Source organism: Protopterus annectens, chromosome 17.part0 (genome assembly GCF_019279795.1).
Source record: "Protopterus annectens isolate FY-2018-M chromosome 17.part0, PAN1.0, whole genome shotgun sequence".
Taxonomy (NCBI): domain Eukaryota; kingdom Metazoa; phylum Chordata; order Ceratodontiformes; family Protopteridae; genus Protopterus; species Protopterus annectens.
This window is the reverse complement of record NC_056751.1, coordinates 799,778,946-799,799,631: the sequence shown is the minus strand read 5'-3', so window position 1 is coordinate 799,799,631 and position 20,686 is coordinate 799,778,946. Positions and strand designations below refer to the sequence as shown.

Sequence of the window (20,686 nt, the reverse complement as noted above, 5' to 3'; positions counted from 1 at the left end):
CTGTATCCCCACTAGGGATACAAATATCCAAGATCTGGTACTCACAATATGGGTGCGCCTCCTCAATATGATGTCTTCACTGGTAAGATCAGATCATCAAAGTAAAACTTGACCCCCCACATAATTCAAAAAACTTAAAGTCTTTTCTAAGGCAAACTATCTCTTACTAAGTGACAGCATAGCTAGTTTTCAAGTTTCACCAAACCCAAAAAACATAGAAGCCTATGAAGAGGTGTACACAAAAGCCCTGTACTACCATATAAACAATTTCATAGAAACAGCAGTACTATACCAAAATAAGCTCAGGTCAAACCACAAAAATAAACCACCCTATTGGACCCCTGGTATTAATAGGTTGTACAGCAAAAGAAAGAAAATCTTGGTGAAAAGTAAAAGGGAATGCACACAACACAACAAAAAGTCCCTCATATGTCTAAACAAGTGAATCAGTGAACTAGTCAGGACTCTGAAGACAGACTTTAAGGCAAAAATAGCCTCCAAAGCTAAGGGTAACCATAAGGTATTCTTCAGCTGTATAAGCAATCTTAAGGGCAACACCCAACAATGTGCAGAATTAGTTGTGGATGGCATCACCTATATTTCATCTCCTCATCACCCCCAGTTCTCTTCCAAGAAATACCCTCCACTACACTCCTACCAATTATCAATAAAGAACAGATTGCCAATCTGTTCTGTAAAGCTAAAAGCATAGCTTTAATGGAGCCTGATGATATATTATGTTGCCTCTTAAACAGGTTGGATCAGGAACTGTTAGGCCCATTGGGATCACTATTTAACCACAGCCTGTGGGCTGGCTTTACCCAATATAGTGGAGGACAGCAACAGTCATCCTTCTACACAAAGGGGTACCATCAACTGACCCTGATAATTGCATATGCATAAGTTTCACTATTCTTATATGTAAGGCCACAGAAAGAATAATCACGGACCTGGTAAATAATGACATAGAAAACCTCCAAACACCAGACTCAACCCTATTTGGCTTTGTCAAGGGCAGGTCGTGCCTACTAAATCTAGTAGATATTTTTTGAAAACGTCACTAGGGCCTTGGATGAGGGTAAAATAGTGAATACTGCTACCTTGATCTGGCTAAGGAATTTGACACAATCCCACACTAAGGTATTATAAGTAAACTCACAAAAGTCGACATAAATCCCTGCATCATGAGATGGAGAGCCAATTGGCTCATGGACAGGACTAATATGGTTAAAGTGGGCAAATCCATATCCAGCAAGGGGCCAGTTACTATTGGTGTGCCACAGGGCTCAGTACTGGGACCACTTCTGTTCAAAATACACTTCTCTGAAGTTAAGGCTAATGTGGGAGGCCTCTGGTTGACAAAGTTTCCCGATGACTGTAAGCTGGGAAAAATCAATGAATCCCCATTGATGTAGATATCCTTCTGGAGGGTCTGAATTAGGCAAATGATTGTTGTCGGAGGCATAGCCTAAAACTAAATTAAAAAAATGCATTATCATACCATTTGGAAAGCCAAAGACCTCTTCAAATTATAATAGTAATAACACACTCCTAAGAGTAGACTCAGCAGTGAGCTATCTAAGTGCACATATAGATAGTAGCCTGAACTTTGACTGCCATATGTCCACACTGGTGAGGAAGTTGTTATGTGTCACACAGCTTATAAATTAAGGTATGGTATCCAGATCCAAGGAAGTTATAGTCCCACTGTACTCAGTCGTCATTAGACCAATAATCGAGTACAGTGCACCATATGGCATGTACTTGACTACGCACTTACAAAAGCTGCAGCAACCCCAGAGTTTCCTTACAAAGAAAATATAGAGTGTTAACAACATATCCAGTGGGAGTAGACTAAAATCCCTATCACTTTACACTGTCTGTTACTGACTATTAAGGGATGACCTATGCCTACATTACAAGGCTGTCACAAATCCAGTCCTGATTCCTACACTAAGGCACTGTACAAGCACATCCACTCATGCATGAATCGTGCCATCCCAAATAGAACCAAGATGCTCTCTTCCGAAAAAAGGAAGCCAATCTGGTGGTCCCCTGCCATAAACAAACTTTACAACAAAAGGAAGAAACTGTTGCAGAAAAGAGGAAAATCCCAGGATGCAAAAAACTCCCTTACTAGCCTCAGTAAGAAACTGAGATCCCTCATGAAATCCTCCAAAGCTAGTTACAAAAATAAAATTTCCAAAGATTCCAAAGACAACCACAAGGCATTTTATAACTATGTCAAGAATCTAAATGGCAATGCTCAGATCTGCTCTGAGCTAAAACAGAATGGCATTAAATATACTGATCCCAAAGATATTGCCAATATCATGGCAGATCGATTCAGTGCCAACTTCACCACCTCTCACCCCCTAAATGGCCCATCTCAATACCGGAAGATTGCCAAATTCCAGTAATAACGGCCACACAGGTAAATAATGCACTCTCCAAAGCTAAGAATACAGCATCCATGGGACCTGATGACATCCCGGGCTGTGTACTACATGAACTATAATATGAACTGGCACCTCACCTAAGTGTCATGTTTAATCATAGCCTCACCTCAGGTTTCGTGCCCACTGAGTGGCGCAGAGCTACAGTTATCCCACTCCACAAGGGGGGATCCACCTTGGATCCTGGAAACTACCGTCCCATCAGTCTGACAAGCCTTATCTGCAAGGCCATGGAGCGTATTATCATGGAACTTATTAACAAAGACATTGGCAACCCTCAAACACTGGATCCCACCCAGTTTGGGTTCATGAAGGGCCGATCTTGTCTCCTGAACCTGATTGACTTCTTCAAATCAGTCTCCAGAGCCATGGACAAGGATAAGGTGGTACACACATCCTATCTAGACCTTGCCAAGGCCTTTGACACCATCCCCCACTCTGGAATCATAGATAAACTTACTAAGCTGGGCATTAATCCCTAGGTCACCCAATGGGTTGCTAACTGGCTTACTGATAGAACCCACACTGTAAAAGTAGCCGACTCCAAATCCAGCTCCAGACAAGTGACAACTGGAGTACCTCAGGGTTCAGTCCTGGGACCGGTCTTGTTTGGCATCTACTTCTCTGAAGTACAGGCCAACACTAAGGGACTCTGGCTAACAAAGTTCACAGATGACTGCAAACTGGGAGCCATTATTGAATCCCCAAATGATGTGGATACTGTACAAAAAGGCCTTACAGAAACAGATGCTTGGTGCCAGAGCCATGTGCGCAAGCTCAATGCCAAGAAATGTATAGTTATCCCCCTTTGGGAAAAAACATGTATCCGTGAATTACCATATAGTTGGCAGTACACTAAACACCGAAAGTGTGATAAGAGACTTAGGGACACAGGTGGACAGTGGTCTCACCTTCGATAACCACATCGCCACAACAGTCAGTAAATCCTTCTATGTGGCACACCTCATCACTAAGGGCTTTTCATCCAGAAAAAAGGAGGTCATTGTCCCACTGTACTCATCTCTCATTAGACCCATTATAGAATATAACGCCCCATTTGGTATGTACCTCTCAAGACATCTGCAACAACTGCAAAGGCCACAGAAATACCTCACTAAAAGAATTACAGGCCTAAAGCAGATGCCCTACGCTGACCACCTTAAAAAACTCCAGCTATACTCTGCCGCATATCGTCTACTCAGAGGCGATCTCTGCTTAACATACAAGGCCATGTCAAACCCAGAGCTGTTGGACATGCTACACTTAAAGAAATCCCAATCCCTCAGAGCCACATGCTCCAGGGATCTAAACCTTGTCATCACAATAAACAAAACATGCTGGAGGGATAAGTTCCTGACCCAGAGACTCCCCAGACTCTGGAATAGATTGCCCTTGCATGTCAAGCAGAGTGCCTCTTTGGCCTTCTTCAAAAGGAACCTTGACGATTGGATTGGGGAAATGAAATTCACCCCAGGGATCATGTCAGTCGCCCTGCTAGACAGGGGTCCAGAGAAGTAAACAGTGTGGGAAGAAATAGCCAGGGAATTGTTATGGCTAGGCTTGTATAGGCCCTAGTACCAACCTATGAACCTAAACCTATGAATCTATGAAGTGGCTACACATCCACAAGACAAACAACACAAGGATCACCAGATCTAGGGATCTAAACTAGTCAGTGACTCCAACAAAACAAGTTGGAAAGACAGATATGTGTAACAGAGATTACCCCTCTTTGGAAAAAGCTTCCTATTCATGCTAAACAGAGCTTTCTCCAGCCATCTTCTAATGCAATTTCGATCAATGGATAAGGAATTGCAAATTCACACCTGGGGTTGTGCCTATGTCTGTCATGGATAGGGGGCAATCTGCAAAATACTTGAGGCATATGTACAAACTTATGCCATCTTCTTGCCTCTAGGGGCACATATTGGGTAAAATTAATTTATACTTGGCTAGACTTGTAAGGGCTGTTAAGCTGCTAGCCAAGTAATCTCCTATGAACTAATCAATAAATAAATAAAAGAGAAGATGCAGTATTATTCTGTACAGGCAGTTGAGGGATTAGAATGAATCACTTATAGAAATGATTTAATATCAAAACTAAACAAAGGTATATAACAGTTTTGTTAAAAATCCATATAGCCAACAACAAACTGTTTAACCTGTCTTACCTCAGCTTCAGCAGAGAAAGAAGCAGTACTACAAAAATGTAACAGAATCCTGCATTTAGACTCAGGGTGCAAATGCAAAGTCCACACTAGGTAATAAAGAGCCATAAAGTCTAGAAGCAAAACACTTTGTGCAATGTCTCTAGCATCATTGTGGCATTATCTAATTTATCTCTAGGAGCAATTAATTCTTTCAGGTTAATTTTCAGTACTGAACTGCCAACAAACTCCAGACTCTCCAAAGTGCAAAAGGAATTTAAAAACTGGGAGTAGTTAGGATGAAATTCCAGACCAAATGGCAAGCATACTCCAAAATAAAGTAATACACCAATTTTGTTTGTATTGGATTTGAACCTGCAACTTTCTCAAAAATCCTGCTGTTATAATCAGCCCCACCCTGATAGTGAGTTGTTATTATGTTGCCATGCTTTCATACATCTTGTCTGAGATGCAGGCACGCTCTTAGGTTACCAATTCCAATTAATTATTTAGCTGTTTTTGCCATAACCTCATTCCCAACTTTCTTCATCACTACAAATATAAAGTGCTATACATATCATCAGCAAAGGTCATCTATATAGACTGTACACAAACACAGTACATCTAAGACAATATCTGCTTCTTTATACCTAAAAGAGACTATGTATCACACCTAGAACAGTCAGCTAGTAAGGCGGAGAAACACTGTAGTCTACATGGATTTCAGGAAGACCTTTGGGTCCCACACAGGAGGCTGATAGGGTTTGAGGACAAGACCAAGGCTGCAGAACTGGTTAGCTGCATGACTGATTGTTAGGGCAAGAAGATTTTGGGGAAAGGCACAATACCTTGAATTAGGGAAGTGACTTGTGGAGTATTGCAGGGGTCTTTCATGGGTCCAGCAATCTTCAATGTGTTTGACTCAGGCATATCTGAAGGAATGGAGAAAAAGATCAAACTCTTTGCTGCTGGCACAAAGGAAAATGCAACGGTGAAGTATGTGGGGGGGGGGGGGTCTACTAGAAAATTTGGAAAGCCTAAATAAATGGGTAGAAAGGTGCCTGTTGATGTTCAGTGCAAACAAATTAAAAGCATTGGATTTGGGCCATAACACTAGTGTGAAATGTGAGGTAGGGGAAGTGTAACTGATAGCAAGAGAGCAAGAAATTGAACTGGGAGTGTTGATTATACCTAGATTACACTTCTATGGGCAGATTGGGAGGGTAGTGGGAGCAGCTAACAGAATGCTGTGGTGTATCCACAGAGGGATAGATTTCAGTAGCAAAGAAGCAATGCTTCCACACTAAAAGATCTTCACCAGACTATATATTGACTACAGCATGCAGTTCTAGCAATCACATAAGAAAAAAAAGCTGGCTAAAGGAAGGCGTTTAGAGGAAACTGGAAAGGACCATGGGATGGAGGGAGAGGAATGTGATGGGAAACTAGAGGAGCTACAGATCTTCCCACTTGAAACCAGAAGAGAAGTAGCGGCATGTTATTTGTTCACAAATAAATTAGGATAATGTGAAGGAGTCTTTCTGAATCGTTATGACAGGGAAAGAAGTGGCCATTACCAGCTGGTTCCATGTGTTGAATACTCCCTACATGTCTGAAGGTACTTCTTCACGCAGAGGAATGTGGACTACTTTAATGGGCAGTGCAGAATGAATCTGCAGAGGCTTTTAAGAGAGTATGGGGCAGGTGGCAAAGGAGTAAAAGGGAGGCAGAGACAGAGCTGAGGAAGAAGGTTAAGGTAGTTAAAAAGACAGAAGTGATAGACTTACTGTTTCCTTCTGCCATCAAGCAAATGCAATGTAGTGTGATATGTCTAATATGTGCCTTCCTTACTAATTTCTGATTCCTAACTCCATAATGTATTATCGAGTCCACCACAAAAAGTCATCTAGACATCTCCCCACAAATGCATATTTATTTATTTAACATTTGTTTACCAGGAATGTCCAACTTAGAACAAAGCCAATTTTCAGCAGAGGACCCAGGAGAAATACTTCAGACACATGTCTTTGAAATGTGGGAGAAAACCCACATGAACACAGGGAGGACATGCAGACTCCACAGAGAAGGCACCCCAGCCAAGAGTCAAACTGGAGAACCTCTTACTGGGAGGCAACAACACTACCACGGCACCACTGTACTATCTGCATCAAATCATTTTTTTGAAGTCCATGAGAAAGACTTTTGCCCTTTAACCATCATCTTTATATACAACTCTGATGTTCTTGCAACTACTGAGAAACCAATAACACCTAATAAAGTAGATGATTAAGAGAGCAACAGCATTCTTCCTTTCTCGCTGAAATAATTGAAAAGAAAATTGTAGAATAGAAACAGCTACATATTACAATTTACACAGTTATAGCTCATTAAATTATACTTTCTTATCAGACATTGGAAATTCTAATATAGCAGATGTAATCCATTGTGAAAATATGCTTTGTCTAAGAAAAACTTACAGATGGTGAGATAGAATCACAAAACGTGGATGGGTACATTACAGACTGGTATGGACCAGAGGGGAGAAATATCAGTTCAGATAAGACTTAAGGCAAACCTTAGAAAAACGAACGTGTCTTGTTTTCTGTTTGCACATCTCCCTCCTCCAATCTTTGTCTTCATCTCTCCATATTTATCTAAGTTTAATCATGAAAAAGTACTCAAGTAACACATTCACAAGCTTCTTTTACAAATCAGAATAAAAACAGATAATATGATTCTGAGTGGGATCTCATGTAGTCTGCATATAGATAAAACCATATGTGAAGCTTCATTTAAGTAAAATAAACAGTGGTGGGTTCACTCCAAGAATCAAAAACAGACCTAAAAGCATAAAACACCTATAGTATGTATGTAAAATAGGAGAGCGCACCAAACAGCAATAACCCAGCAGAGACAAAAGGTTGACATATTTATATCTACACTCTTTAATGTCCTTTATGTTTAACAACATCAATATATTTTATTATTTTTAACATGGTTAGTCAAAGTCTTTGCTACTTATTGAGTTTTCCTGCTATATATGCTCTTGTGTTTTGCTCAGGTCTACAAATAATAATGTAAAACTTCGGTAAAAATATGCAGCCAAGCACTCCAGCACTGGAAGCCAATATAGCAAATATTTCTACAGTAGCCATGTATTTTCCTTGAGTACTTAGGTAAGCTGGGATAAAAGACAGCCAAACACTGACAAAAACAAGCATACTGAATGTGATATTCCTTGCTTCATTGAAACCATCTGGTAGCTTTCTAGCAAGAAAAGCAACAGTGAAACTCACACATGCAAGGCAGCCCAGATAAGCCAACATGCAATAAAACATAGCAATTGACCCTTCATTGCATTCAATTATTAGCTTTCCTTCTTGAGATTTCATATTGTACTGTGGAAAAGAGGGATAGAGAAACACCCAGCAGAAACATATAAGAGTTTGTGAGAGTGAACAAACAAAGACAATCAACACTGGTGTCTTAGGTCCCGTCCATTTCTTTAACTTGCTGTTGGGATTTGTTGCATTGAAAGCAATTACAACTGTAATTGTCTTTGCCAATATGGAAGACACACAAACTGAAAATATTATTCCAAATGCTGGCTGTCGAACCATACATGTGAATGTCATAGGTTTACCAATAAACACCAACGAACAAAGGAAGCACAGAATGAGAGACACCAAGAGAAGGTAACTCAGTTCACGGTTGTTTGCTTTCACTATTGGAGTGTCTTTGTTTTTAACAAAGACAGTGAGTATTAATACCGTGGTTAGTGAGAAAAAAATTGGGATTACAGCTAATGCCATTCCAAGAGGGCCTTCATAGGACAAGAACTCTATTACTTTTGGGATGCACCTCTCTCTCCTATTATCAGGCCATTTGTCTTCTGGGCATTTTGTGCATTCAGTGGCATCTGTTATAAAGGAAAACTATTTTAGTAAGGCTTTAAAACACATAAACACATATTTTGTAATGTTCTACATTGTTGCATGAATTGTACAAAATATTCTGGTATCTCATGGATAAGTTGTGAAATACTTCATCCATTTAATAATTATTTGTGTTTCTTAACAAGATCATTGATTCACATGGCCTTTTTTCAAAATCACCCCAGCAGCAGTAATTGGTTAAGTGGCTCATACAAAGTAGGCAGACAGAGACTAAGGAAATCAAATCCTGGACTACAGCACGTAGTTTGTTAACACATCACAATCTTAATCCCTTGCGTATGGTTAGGCAAAGTAAAATACAAATGGTGAAGGATTACAATGAATACAATTTAAATTAATATTTATAATCTTTTAATGCATTATATTAAAATAATAGCACATATATCATAAAGTGCAAACATGCATTTCCACAAATCTGGTATCAACTATGGTGGAGGCTAGACAGAAAAGGTAAAAAATGAGGGATATAAAATAGTGTAAAAAGGTAAAACAAGACTGTTTAGAAATGTTTGCCTTCTTTTACTTTCTAACTGAACCTCCATATCAAATTGAAAGAACACTTTTTTCTGGTGTAATAATGTTTATAACTGTCCAGGTGCTGCTCTCCATAGAGTCTGCGTGCATAATCCTATCCGAAGTCAAACTTTTAACCAAGTAAAGGTATCACGGTTGCCAATCTGCACTCCACTATGGAGAACATATACAGTAATGCTTGCAAGAAAGCTTTAATTTTCAAGTAAATTAATTAAAGTAAATGTAAATATGTATTCCATTATGTAATAAACAGGAATTCTTCTAATTGCTTTCAGGATACCTAACCAATTCTTAGTCAACAAAATCCAGAAGAACAAATCCTATTAACTCTGGGTCAATCCTAACCATTGGACATTAGTCACAAATGCACACAGCCAATGAGAGGCTAAGTCACCTTAAAGTCAACCATGTTGAAATCACATACCAGCTTGCTACATACCAAACCATCAGGAGACAGCAAGACTTTTGGTACAACACAGAAAATCACAATGTGGACAAATATGGATAAGAGTAGCATATAACATGACAAAAATGAAGTGCCCACCAAGAAGTAAAACGAAGCTGGTAGTCAGGGATACTAAAATAAAATGATACACTTTGAGAGGAAATCAAGGATGATGGAATATGACAGTTCTACTGAGAATTGCTAGACAGTGACAGGAATAACTGGAATATACTATGGCATATAGGCTACGCAAAGGGATAGGATGAAGCTGCAGGTCAAGGGCTAAAGAAGTCACCTTGAGAGGCACAGACATGTCAAGAATTATTGCTGACATAAGAAGTGACCAGGAAATGCAGCATATAGGCTAGTACAATTCTGTATGATGATAATAAGGAGCAGAGACACCACAGCCTGTCATCATGTCTCAGATGACAGCATGTGAGATCCCAAAGGTGGTCTAAAAGAAAAGGAAAGAAGCTGCCAGAACTGAAAATTATTCAAGTTGGAAAATCAGCACTGATATGATTGGAACTTTGGAAGGCATTATCCACAACAAAAACTCAAGACAGAATGACCTACAGTGTATCTCAGAGGGCAATGCCAAAAGCTGAGGGATGAGGCATTTATACTTAGCAGTGAGACACCAAATCATCAACCGCTGTGGGCTAGAGCATTCATAGGCCACATCCATGGGGCAGGTCAGGACACCACCCTGCTGCTCACAGTAAGTATCTGCCTTCAGGGCTCAGGAAATTCACCAGACTTTGTAATGGGAGGGACATTTCTTGCTATAGCTAGTATCTGCAAACAGTTTTACAGAATCTGCATCCTATTGGGGGGGGGGGGTTCCACTGGTATGTGGCTTAATATGGGCAAAAACAGAGGCTGCATATACGAGGACATTTCCTGCTTTCTAAAGTAAGTTGGGGAGCTATTAGCAGTGCAAATGTTCCATAACTATAGGGTGGTAGGTGTAAAATCAGTTCCTAAAAGTAAATAGGCATGTAAGGAAAGGAGTGTGGACTGACCTGGTACAACCCATCTAACAGCAGGTGGAGTAAAAAAAGAAACAGGTGCATTAATATGATATTTACCAACAGTTCCAACTGCAGGTTAGGTTGCTAGTGGATCTAGCATTCATCTCTTCCATTCAGTTACAAAACACCTCTAATGACCTCAAGGGAGGCATACTGGACAGATGTAAAATTGTCCAAGTAGTTCAAGTATTACTACATGCTCATGAAGGAGAGCAAGAAATAAGTGAAAATGTATCATCTGTCATCTCAGTGTCTACTGATCTACTGCTCTATTGCCAGCCTTTGCCATGATAGAATGCCAATAACTAATATCAGCATAGAGGTTTATTACCATTGACTATACACTCTCATAGTCAACAAAGAAGTTTTTGTTTATGAGCTCCTCCAAGTGCTCATCTTTGATCAGGACGAGGCTGATGATATAGGGGGTGCCATCTTTCATGGTTTACCAAAGTATATAAAGTTTGGCTGAAGAAGAGGGCACAGCTGGTAACAGTCCCTAAAACAAGGACATGCATGCCCTTGGACTTTCTCAGAGTCTTTACTTGTCAAGTGTCACTTTGACATGTGATACAAGTATAGTCATGCAATACACAATGCTTTGCAGAGGTGTTCATTTTATACACTTCATAGCATTGTGTATAGTCATGCAATACACAATGCTATGAAGTGTATAACATGAACAACTCTGCAAATACATTATACACCTATGAGGCGTGAAGTCAATAAAGTGTACACCCATCACAGCATGGTCATATACCTTCATGCATATACCCTACATAGTTACAGCCTATGTCTATTCACAGAATCCCTTTGTGAAGATTGGAGGAAGATGGGGGAAGGCTGCCAGCCTAGTCAAATAGAATTTGATACATAATTCTATCAACTGTATAAATAAATGTAAAATACAGACTTGTGTTTTTAAATGAAAGAAAACACTGTAAAAAGTGAACTTCAAGATTGTTGCAACGTTGCCATCTGCTGTAAGGAAAACCAAGCCAAGCATTTCAAATGTGTCTTTTGAAGTTGGAAAGATATTATGAATCTCTCTGATGTTTTACAAGTCGGCTCCAGTGGGTCTGGATGAAGGTTTCAAGCCCATTGTTTTAAGGTTAAAGTTAAAGGCCAGAATTTACATGTGGAAGGTGCTTTATTGCTCTGGTTTCTGCTAGAGTGTATATGTGAAATGCCTTGTATTGTTGTAGTTTCCTGAGCAGGTGTTAGCTTGCTAAATAATGCAGTTTGTGGCCTAAGAAAACCTAAGTGTCAAAATGATGTAATTTGGGAGGGCCTCAGCAGAGCTGTTGGTTAGTGTTTAAAAACTATTGTTCAGTGAGAGACTGTAAGCATTTTGATCTTGGACATCTAACCCAGCACTGTTTATGCTTTATGTATGTAAGTAGGATTATAGCACTGTGATTTCTCTTAGGAATAGTTAAACTTAGAAGAAAGTTAGACTAAGTATTTTGCTTTGAAATCAGATCTTTTCTACGATACTGTTTTAAGTTTCTGTGTGATCTCTGAACTTGAGTAGCATTGTACTGTAGTAGTTTTGTCTTGTGTTTTAATTATTTATTATTAAATATTTTAAAACCTTTACCTGTGGCTGGTTTATGTAGAGATAATTGAACCTCTAAGCACATTACATATTTACAGATTTTACTGTCTGTCACTCCAAATTAAGCCTTGACTGAATAGTCACATTACCATTGGATTATAATATTGCACAGTAATAATTGGACACCTTTTTAAGGGCCTTTTAGTAGCTGATTATTAGCTGGGTGGTGGCAGGAATTATTACCGTATGGTCTGGGTAATAGGGGCACAGCTGGAGAACCTGTGCCATCCTTTTCCCAGGAGGGTCTGTGTGGTTGTATAACCTCTTCTCAAAGTGTGTGTGTCTTGTGTCAGCTACTTGGGCAGGAACATGAAGCACTGATCGGACAGAGAGGGTACTGGAGGTTTTAGCTTGCCCAGCTAGGCTGTGACCCTGACCCTATAGCTGTGCCAGTGGGGAGTCTTATTGGGGACCTGGTGAGCAAGGGAGCAACCAGCCCCAGACTGACTGTGATCTCTGTGTGCACTTAAGGGAAATTGTCCTTTACTGTGTGTATTAGTTATCCTTTCCTATTCTAGGGGACAACCTCCCTGGTGTTAGTGGTGAGGATTGAGGCTCCTTGACTGCTGGGCCAGGGCACGCTCATCACACCCTTAACAGACAATACATATACCATGAGTTATAATCTGCATTATAGTGCTTTATAGGTGGATAGGTTCATAGGTTGGTACTAGGCTATCCACCCTAGGGCCTATACAAGAATAGCCATAACAATTCTCTGGATATTTCTTCCCACAGTATTTACTTCCCTGGACCCCTGTCTAGCAGGGTGACTGACATGATCCCCGGGGTGAATTTTCAATCTCTCATCCAATTGTCAAGGTTCCTTTTGAAGAGGACTAAGGAGACACTCTGCTTGACATGTATGGGCAGTCTATTCCAGAGTATTGGGAGTCTCTGGGTCAGGAACCTATCCCTCCAGCATGTTTTGTTCATTGTGATGACAAGGTTTAGATCCCTGGAGTGTCTGGCTCTGAGGGAGTGGGATTTCTTTAAGTGGAGCATGTCCATCAGCTCAGGGTTTGACATGGCTTTGTATGTTAAGCAGAGATTGCCTCTGAGTAGATGATATGCCACAGAGTATAGCTGGAGTTTTTTTAGACAGTCAACATAGGGCATCTGCTTTAGGCCTGTAATTCTTTTAGTGAGGTATTTCTGCGGCCTTTCCAGCTGTTGCAGATGTCTTGTGAGTTACATACCAAACGAGGCATTGTACTCTATAATGGGTCTAATGAGGGATGAGTACAGTGGGACAATGACCTCCTTTTTTCTGGATGAAAAGCCCTTAGTGATGAGGTGTGCTACATAGAAGGATTTCCTGACTGTTGTGGCGATGTGGTTATCAAAGGTAAAACCACTGTCCACCTGTGTCCCTCAGTCTCTCATCACACTTTTGGTGTTTAGTGTACTGCCACCTATGTTTTAATTCATGAGTACATGTTTTTTTCCCAAAGGGGATACCTATACATTTCTTGGCATTAAGCTTGAGCCTATGTCTCTGGCACCAAACATCTGTTTCTGTAAGGCCCTTTTGCAGAATATCCACATAATTTGGGGATTTGATAATGACTCCCAGTTTGCAGTCATCTACAAACTTTGTTAGCCAGAGTCCCTTAGTGTTGGCCTGTACTTCAGCGAAGTAGATGCCAAACAAGAGTGGTCCCAGGACTGAACTCTGAGGTACTCCACTTGTCACTTGACTGGAGCTGGATTTGGAGTTGGCTACTTTTACAGTCTGGGTTCTGTCAGTAAGCCAGTTGGCAACCCATCGAGTGACGTAGGGATTTGTGCCCATCTTTGTAAGTTTATCTATGATTCCAAAGTGGGGGATGGTGTTGAAGGCCTTGGTGAGGTCCAGATAGGCTGTGTGGACTGCCTTAACCTCATCCTCAGCTCTGGAGACTGATTCAAAGAAGTCAATCAGGTTCAGGAGACAAGATCGGCCCTTCACAAACCCAAACTGGGTGGGGTCCAGTGTTTAAAGGTTGCCAGTGTCTTTGTTTATAAGTTCCATGATAATGCATTACATGCCCTTGCAGATCAGGCTCATCAGACTGATGGGACAGTAGTTCCCATGATCCAAGGTGGATCCTCCCTTGTGGAGTGGGATAACTGCAGCTGTATGCCACTCAGTGGGCACAAAGCTTGAGGTGAGGCTATAATTAAAACATGACACATAGGTGAGGTGCCAGTTAATTTTGTAGTTCATGTAAGTACACAGCCCGGGATGTCATCTGGTCCCATGGATGCTGTATTCTTAGCTTTGGAGAGTAGGGTTTCTACCTGTGTGGCCATGAATACCAGAATTTGGCAACCTTTTGGTATTGAGATGGGCCCATTAGGGGATGAGAGGGGGGTGAAGTTGGCACTAAATAGATCTGCTAGGTTATTGGCAATATCCTTAGGATCAGTATATTTAATGTCATTCTGCTGTAGCTCAGAGCAGATCTGAGTATTGCCATTTAGATTCTTGACATAACTATTGAATGCCTTGTGGTTGTCTTTGGAATCTTTGACAATTTTATTTTCGTAACTAGCTTTGGAGGATTTTATGAGAGATCTCAGCTTCTTACTGAGGCTGGTAAGGGAGTTTTTTGCATCCTGGGATTTTCCTCTTTACTGAAACAGTTTCTTCCTTCTGTTGTATAGTTTGTTTAGGGTAGGAGACCACCAGATTGGCTTTCTTTTTTTGGAGGAGAGTGTCTTGGCTCTATTTGGGATGGCATGATTCATGCACGAGTGGATGTGCTTGTACAGTACCTTAGTATAGGATTCAGCAGTGGAACTTTCAGATCCCATCTGCATGGGTGTCATGACGTTTGTCACTTCTGACTTGAGTAACATGAAGTTGGCTTTGGAGAATTTCTTTATGGATGTTTCATTACTGGGGGGTGGGGGTGGGATGTGGATGTCAAGGGTGATTTGCTTTTGGTCAGATCTGACCAACGAGGGAGTGACCACTGGTGTGGGGCATCTATCTCCCATGTTGATAATAACCAAGTCTAGGATATTGGAGCCCCTGGTGGGACAATAGATTAGTTTATCCAGGGCGTTGGAATTTATGAATTCCAAGAACCGTTGGGAGAAGATGTTGGTACCCGAGTAGTTTTCCCAGTTAATGATAAGGTAGTTGAAATCACCCAGTATTAGGGTGTTTGGTTTGTACTTGTTGTGGAAGTGACTTGAGTGCATGCGTTATGTGGCGGATCCTGGCACCCGACAGGCAGCTGAGTGTAATTTTCTCCTTGTTCAGCCTGGTGAGTGGGACATCAGTGTGCCTGACTATAGTCATCTGTGACTTAAGTGTTGGTTACATTGTCTTGCCTTAGGGGCTGTTGTTGGGTGACACACTGGTGTTGTGAGCTATGTGTCACTTTGGTTGTGACTGGTGTTTGCATTTCAGCTTCGGAGGTCCTTGTTGCTTGGGTAGTTGAATGTTAAGGGACTCCGTATATGTGGGTTTAGTGTTGCTATGTGTGAGTGTTGATAGTGTGGGCTTTGAAGGGCTATGTGTTGCTTGAGGTGTAGTGCAGGTGTTAACCTTCTCCTCTTGACTGTCTAGCACAATCTTGGCTGGAGAGAGCTTTGCTTCCAGTTTGGCTATGTAAGTGCATCTCTCACAGGTTATAGTGTTGGGTGGTAGTAGGAGAGGGTTGTCTGTGTACATGAGGCAGTTGCTACATTGCCCCAGTATGCCCAGATTCACCAGGTGGACAGGAGAAATCACCAGAAGCTGACCTTTGGACATGCCTGTTTAGGTTCTTTTTTTTTTTGTAAAGTACAAGAGCTTCTTTCCCCTTACTTTTGCAAGGTACTTTGCAATTATAGGCTGTTTAGTGCCTACAATTAATTTCTCCTTATTGACAAGGAGAGTTGAGTGCTTGTATCAGTTTAAGGCTTCCTAGTGCTTTCCAGCAGGTTCTAGAGCAAGTGCTAGTCACAGGGGTTCAGATGTTAGTGCTACTACTGAGAAACCAGCTAGTTCTAAGGGAAAATTTGAAGAGCAGACTTTCTGGCACCTGGAATAATTTAACCATAGCTCCACTGTGCTGTATGATGCAAAAATGCTCAAATACATGCATTTTTAAGCCAAAAAGTTGAAAGGGATAGAAATCAGCCCAAAAGGGCTAATAAAATTACAATTTCAGAGCTGGAAACCACTCCTCTAGTGTTAGATAGGCACTACAATGCTCACCACTCCCACTGGTATGCAGTAGGACTTCCCTCTACCACAGCAAGGTCTGAATAGCTCTGAACACAGAAAATGAATTCCTGAGGCCAGCAAAGCCTGGGATCTGAACTATACTGACTAGGAAAGGCAGGAAATGAGCAAACAGGATAGTCTTTTTTTTTTTTTTGGGGGGGGGGGTTTCTTGTTTTTTTTTTGTTGTTAAAACAGGCTAAACAATGCAATAATACAGTAAATAAATACAGAAAAGGCTAACACACTTGAGTGTGTAGCTCTAAACAGTAAATGCAATTACACTCTACAAAATTAGCAATTTAAAACTTTTTAAATGAAACAAGGCAAGTGCACTACTGAAAAAAACAATTTAAGAGGCAGTAGTACAGTAGAACAAGCAGCTAGTATACATATACACAGTAGTCTATATATACAGAAAAGCAGCTAAAACACACAAACAATTCAGATGCAGTGCAACCTACAGCACGTGAGTTGTAGCAATATTAAGGCAAATACAGTTTTAATAAATGCACTACACTATACCCTATATTTCCAAAATGTTTGAGAAGCACAGTCAGAACACAAGGAGATTCAGGCAATTTATTTATTTTTTTATCCATGGATCAATTTTGTGGCTTACTTCACCTTAGTCCATATTGCATCATGGTGTAATATAAAGCCATTCTGTGTCTACAATACATATATCCCTGCATCACCATTATTAAATGAATGCTTCACAGTAGGTAAATATTTCCATTAAAATTACTTTCCAACAGCAAACAGTCCTTTAAAAATCCAGTTTCCTATCAGTGCTGCCAAAAAAAAAAAAACTTCTAAGTTAGAGATCACCAAAATCTAACAGACTGATCTGCTACTGGTAAAACTTTTGAATATTAATAGCGCCTCATGTTACTATATCCATTTCTGGAAATGTTTACCATTGAGCCTTTGAAATCAGTTTTGCAGTGAAGCTAGGCAAGAAAAATATGAATGTATTTATTAGAGTTTGTTTGTACAGTAAATTGTCTCATATTTTTACTCATTCACTCCAATGAAGCTCAGGAAGTTTGCACTGTAACTTCCAGTGGGTGGAGCCTACACCTTTTGACACAATCCAGTGATGTCCTCACATTTCAAACAAATGTTCATATCTCTGGAACCATATGGGATTTTGAAAGAAGTATAAATGGCAAACGCTTCAGCACAAACTATTTTTATAGTGGTAGTATCCTTTAGGTTCTAGGTCTTAAACTGAATTTTATAAGTTGCAGTAAACGCAATGGGGGGAATTCAATAAAGCCTACATAGACTGATTTTCCATGTAGGCATAGTGGCATGGAGCTTACATGGAAGTAAGCAGCCATGCCATCCAGTAAATAGAGCACAGGGGTCTGCACGAGTGTGCGGACACGGAAATGTCCATGGCATGCAAATCACCTCATAAGCAGGTGAACTGCATGTAGATGAGTGTGCTGGATTGATCCAGTAAGCATATGGGCAGTCCTGCAGACCCTGTGTTGGTGTCCAAAGCATACACGGAAAATTTTAGTGTACAAGAAACTAAAAAATGAACAGGGGCTGTAAAAGCCCATTAGAAGGTCAGAAATTGCATAGTAGGCACAGATATGTGCAAAACTATGCCCTGTGTGTCCAACAATAATGCAAAATAATGTAATATCATTTTTTTAAATACCTGTATTATGGTTGTGCAGATTGCAGCAGCGTGCAAACATGCCATTATGAAAAAAATATATCAACGAGTTAAAAACCTGAAATTAGGAAATATGTGAGAATAATGCATTATAGGACCCTGCATGGAGTATGTACAATGGTAGATTTCAGTGGTTGCTAAGGGTGCAGGCCCTGGAATAGTGTATTATCCAGATTGTGTGCATGGATCTGTATGCAAATAATCTGGGGTTACTGAATAGTAAAAATGGACTACTGTGCCACAGATAAAATCTGTGTAGCCCCAGAACTGTGTTGGTGTCCACAGAAGAGCTAGCTGACATCAAATGGGAGTGTGCCACTATTTGTTTAGCTGATTAGAGCTCAACGGCACCCATTTGTGCGGCGCACATCTCAGCTAAGCAGGGGTGTGTGTCCAGTGGTGCTAAGCTTTGTTTAGCTGCTGTGCATGCGTTTTAGCTGGTTTGAGCTTTGCTGAGTGTGCTCGTTCATGGGTGTGTGTTTACTGACTGCTAAGCATTGCTTATATGAGTGGCTCGGTTTTGCACACCACACTGCAGTGCTTAGCAGAGAAGTCAGTAAAAAAAAAGGAAATTGCCTGTGAAAGCCAATCATCTATAAAGCACTGATAACCCCTGTTACACTGGGCCATTTAAACCCCTCAATGATGTACTTGGCAGGTGGAATGCATAGTTATCCAATCACACAGGCTGCATCTGCAGCAGAGCACTATAAAGTATACATACACACTACAATCTGATTTTCCCCCATACTCTGCACCATTGGAGTACATCCTTGGGAATTTTAACTGACAGAATGCTAGGGGCTGCTGGTGCTCTGCTACATCTGTATGTGCTAGAGTCTGAGTGCAGTGCTGATGCTGCTGCTGACAATAGGCCCGGACAGAGAAGGAGAAGAATGTCCAGGCCCAAGGTAACCTTCTAGGAGCTACATGAGCTGGAGATTGTAGAGCACTACAGGGTGGACAAGGACATACTACAAGAACTCACTGAGCTCTGATGCCCACAACTCAGACCCAGAGCCAACAGAGGGGAACCCATCCCAGTGGAAACAAAGGTATGTGTAGCCCTTAGAATACTAGCTACAGTTACTTTTCAAAGACCAACTGAGAACATGATGGGGGTCTCACAGGCATCAGCATCCAGGGTACTCCACCATTTCCTGGCTGCCATGCAATCACATGCCAGTGAGCACATTTATTTACCCCATACCTCTGAGGAGATGGCTAGCAGTATGCATTGCTTCAATCCTGAGGTACTGAGTGCCACAGACTGCACTCATGTATACATCAAAGCACCACCCAGTAAGGAAGATAGAGCCTACTTCAACTGCAAGGGGTATCACTCCATCAGCTTCCAGGTCGTGTGCAATGACCAGGGCATTATCATGAATGTGTGTGCCGGCAGCCCTGGCAATTATCATGACTCCCATATCTGGCATGCATCACAGCTGTAACAGATGTTTGCCAGGGAGGACATCTCATACGGCCCATCTATGAGGGGATGCTGGCTACACACTGGAACCGTGGATGATGACACCCATCAGAAATGCACACACACCTACAGAAGAATACCTTAATGAGGTGCACACACAAACTAGAAACACCATAGAGCATGTGTTTGTGCTGCTCAAGTCACGGTTCCAGTGCCTCAATGTATCTGGTGGAGCCCTGCAGTACTCTCCAGCCACATGTGCACAGATGTTCACAGTATGTGCCATGGTACACAATATAATCCTGCAATAACAGCTGCGGCAGGATCATCACAGTGAATGGACACATAGCCCCCCCACCAGTGCCTAGGTCCCTACAACCACACCTACAGGGGGGACTCAGAGGAGGACCCCCCTGAGGCTGTCCCTGTAGGCAGACATAGGCATGCCCAGTATGCCCTCGTCTTGGCAAAGAGGCAACGAATTGCACATGCACTGATAACCTAGGGTCCTAGGGACCGACACCTCACTCCGACTCACATACATAGTAAAAAGGATGCCAGCCACACCACACAACCTGTACCTTACCATGTATTGGCTGTGTACAGTGTGCATCAGACAGAACCAGCCCTGAAACACAGGTCTCTTAACTGCTGCATTCCCAAGGTAAGTCACTCTCATTTACAACAAATATATGGGGTACTATACTATGGTAGCATGTGTATGGACCTGCTGCAGGTATGCAAGGGAATAGAGTGGGCTACTGGGCTACTTGCAGAGAACTAACAGCTATGTGGGACAACAGGTACACTGTCCAATATGGAGTGCCCCATAATATGCATTAGGACACATGGCTGAAAAACCCACTGCAGTATGCAAGGGAAATGCCAAACAGCGGAATCATAGGACAGATGAACGACTGTTAGTGCCAGAGTCCCCTACCCCCAACACATCAGTGTTCCCATACAACTGCAATAACAGTACGTTTGCAAGTATATATCAGCAGACCACTCAATCCCAGGGCAGTCCCAAAGAACCTGGCTACATGTTCTATTTGGTTTACCTTTATATTGTCAGAAATGACAATATCAATAGCGCTTTTGTGCAAACCAGAAGCGCGAATTCTGAACTTCGAAAGTCTCCAGAATTCAAAAATCAGCAAATCAAAC

At 41.3% G+C, this 20,686-nt stretch overlaps 1 protein-coding gene across 1 annotated transcript in view; it reads right to left on the bottom strand.

Annotated features, from left to right (window-relative positions):
* Window positions 1-7,617: 7,617 nt before the first annotated feature.
* Window positions 7,618-20,686, bottom strand: part of LOC122791522 (extracellular calcium-sensing receptor-like) — a 187,881-nt gene continuing 174,812 nt past the window's right edge. The window contains exon 6 of the mRNA XM_044059264.1: window positions 7,618-8,522. Coding sequence (XP_043915199.1) covers window positions 7,618-8,522 — 905 coding nt within the window. The remainder of the gene's footprint in view (window positions 8,523-20,686) is intronic.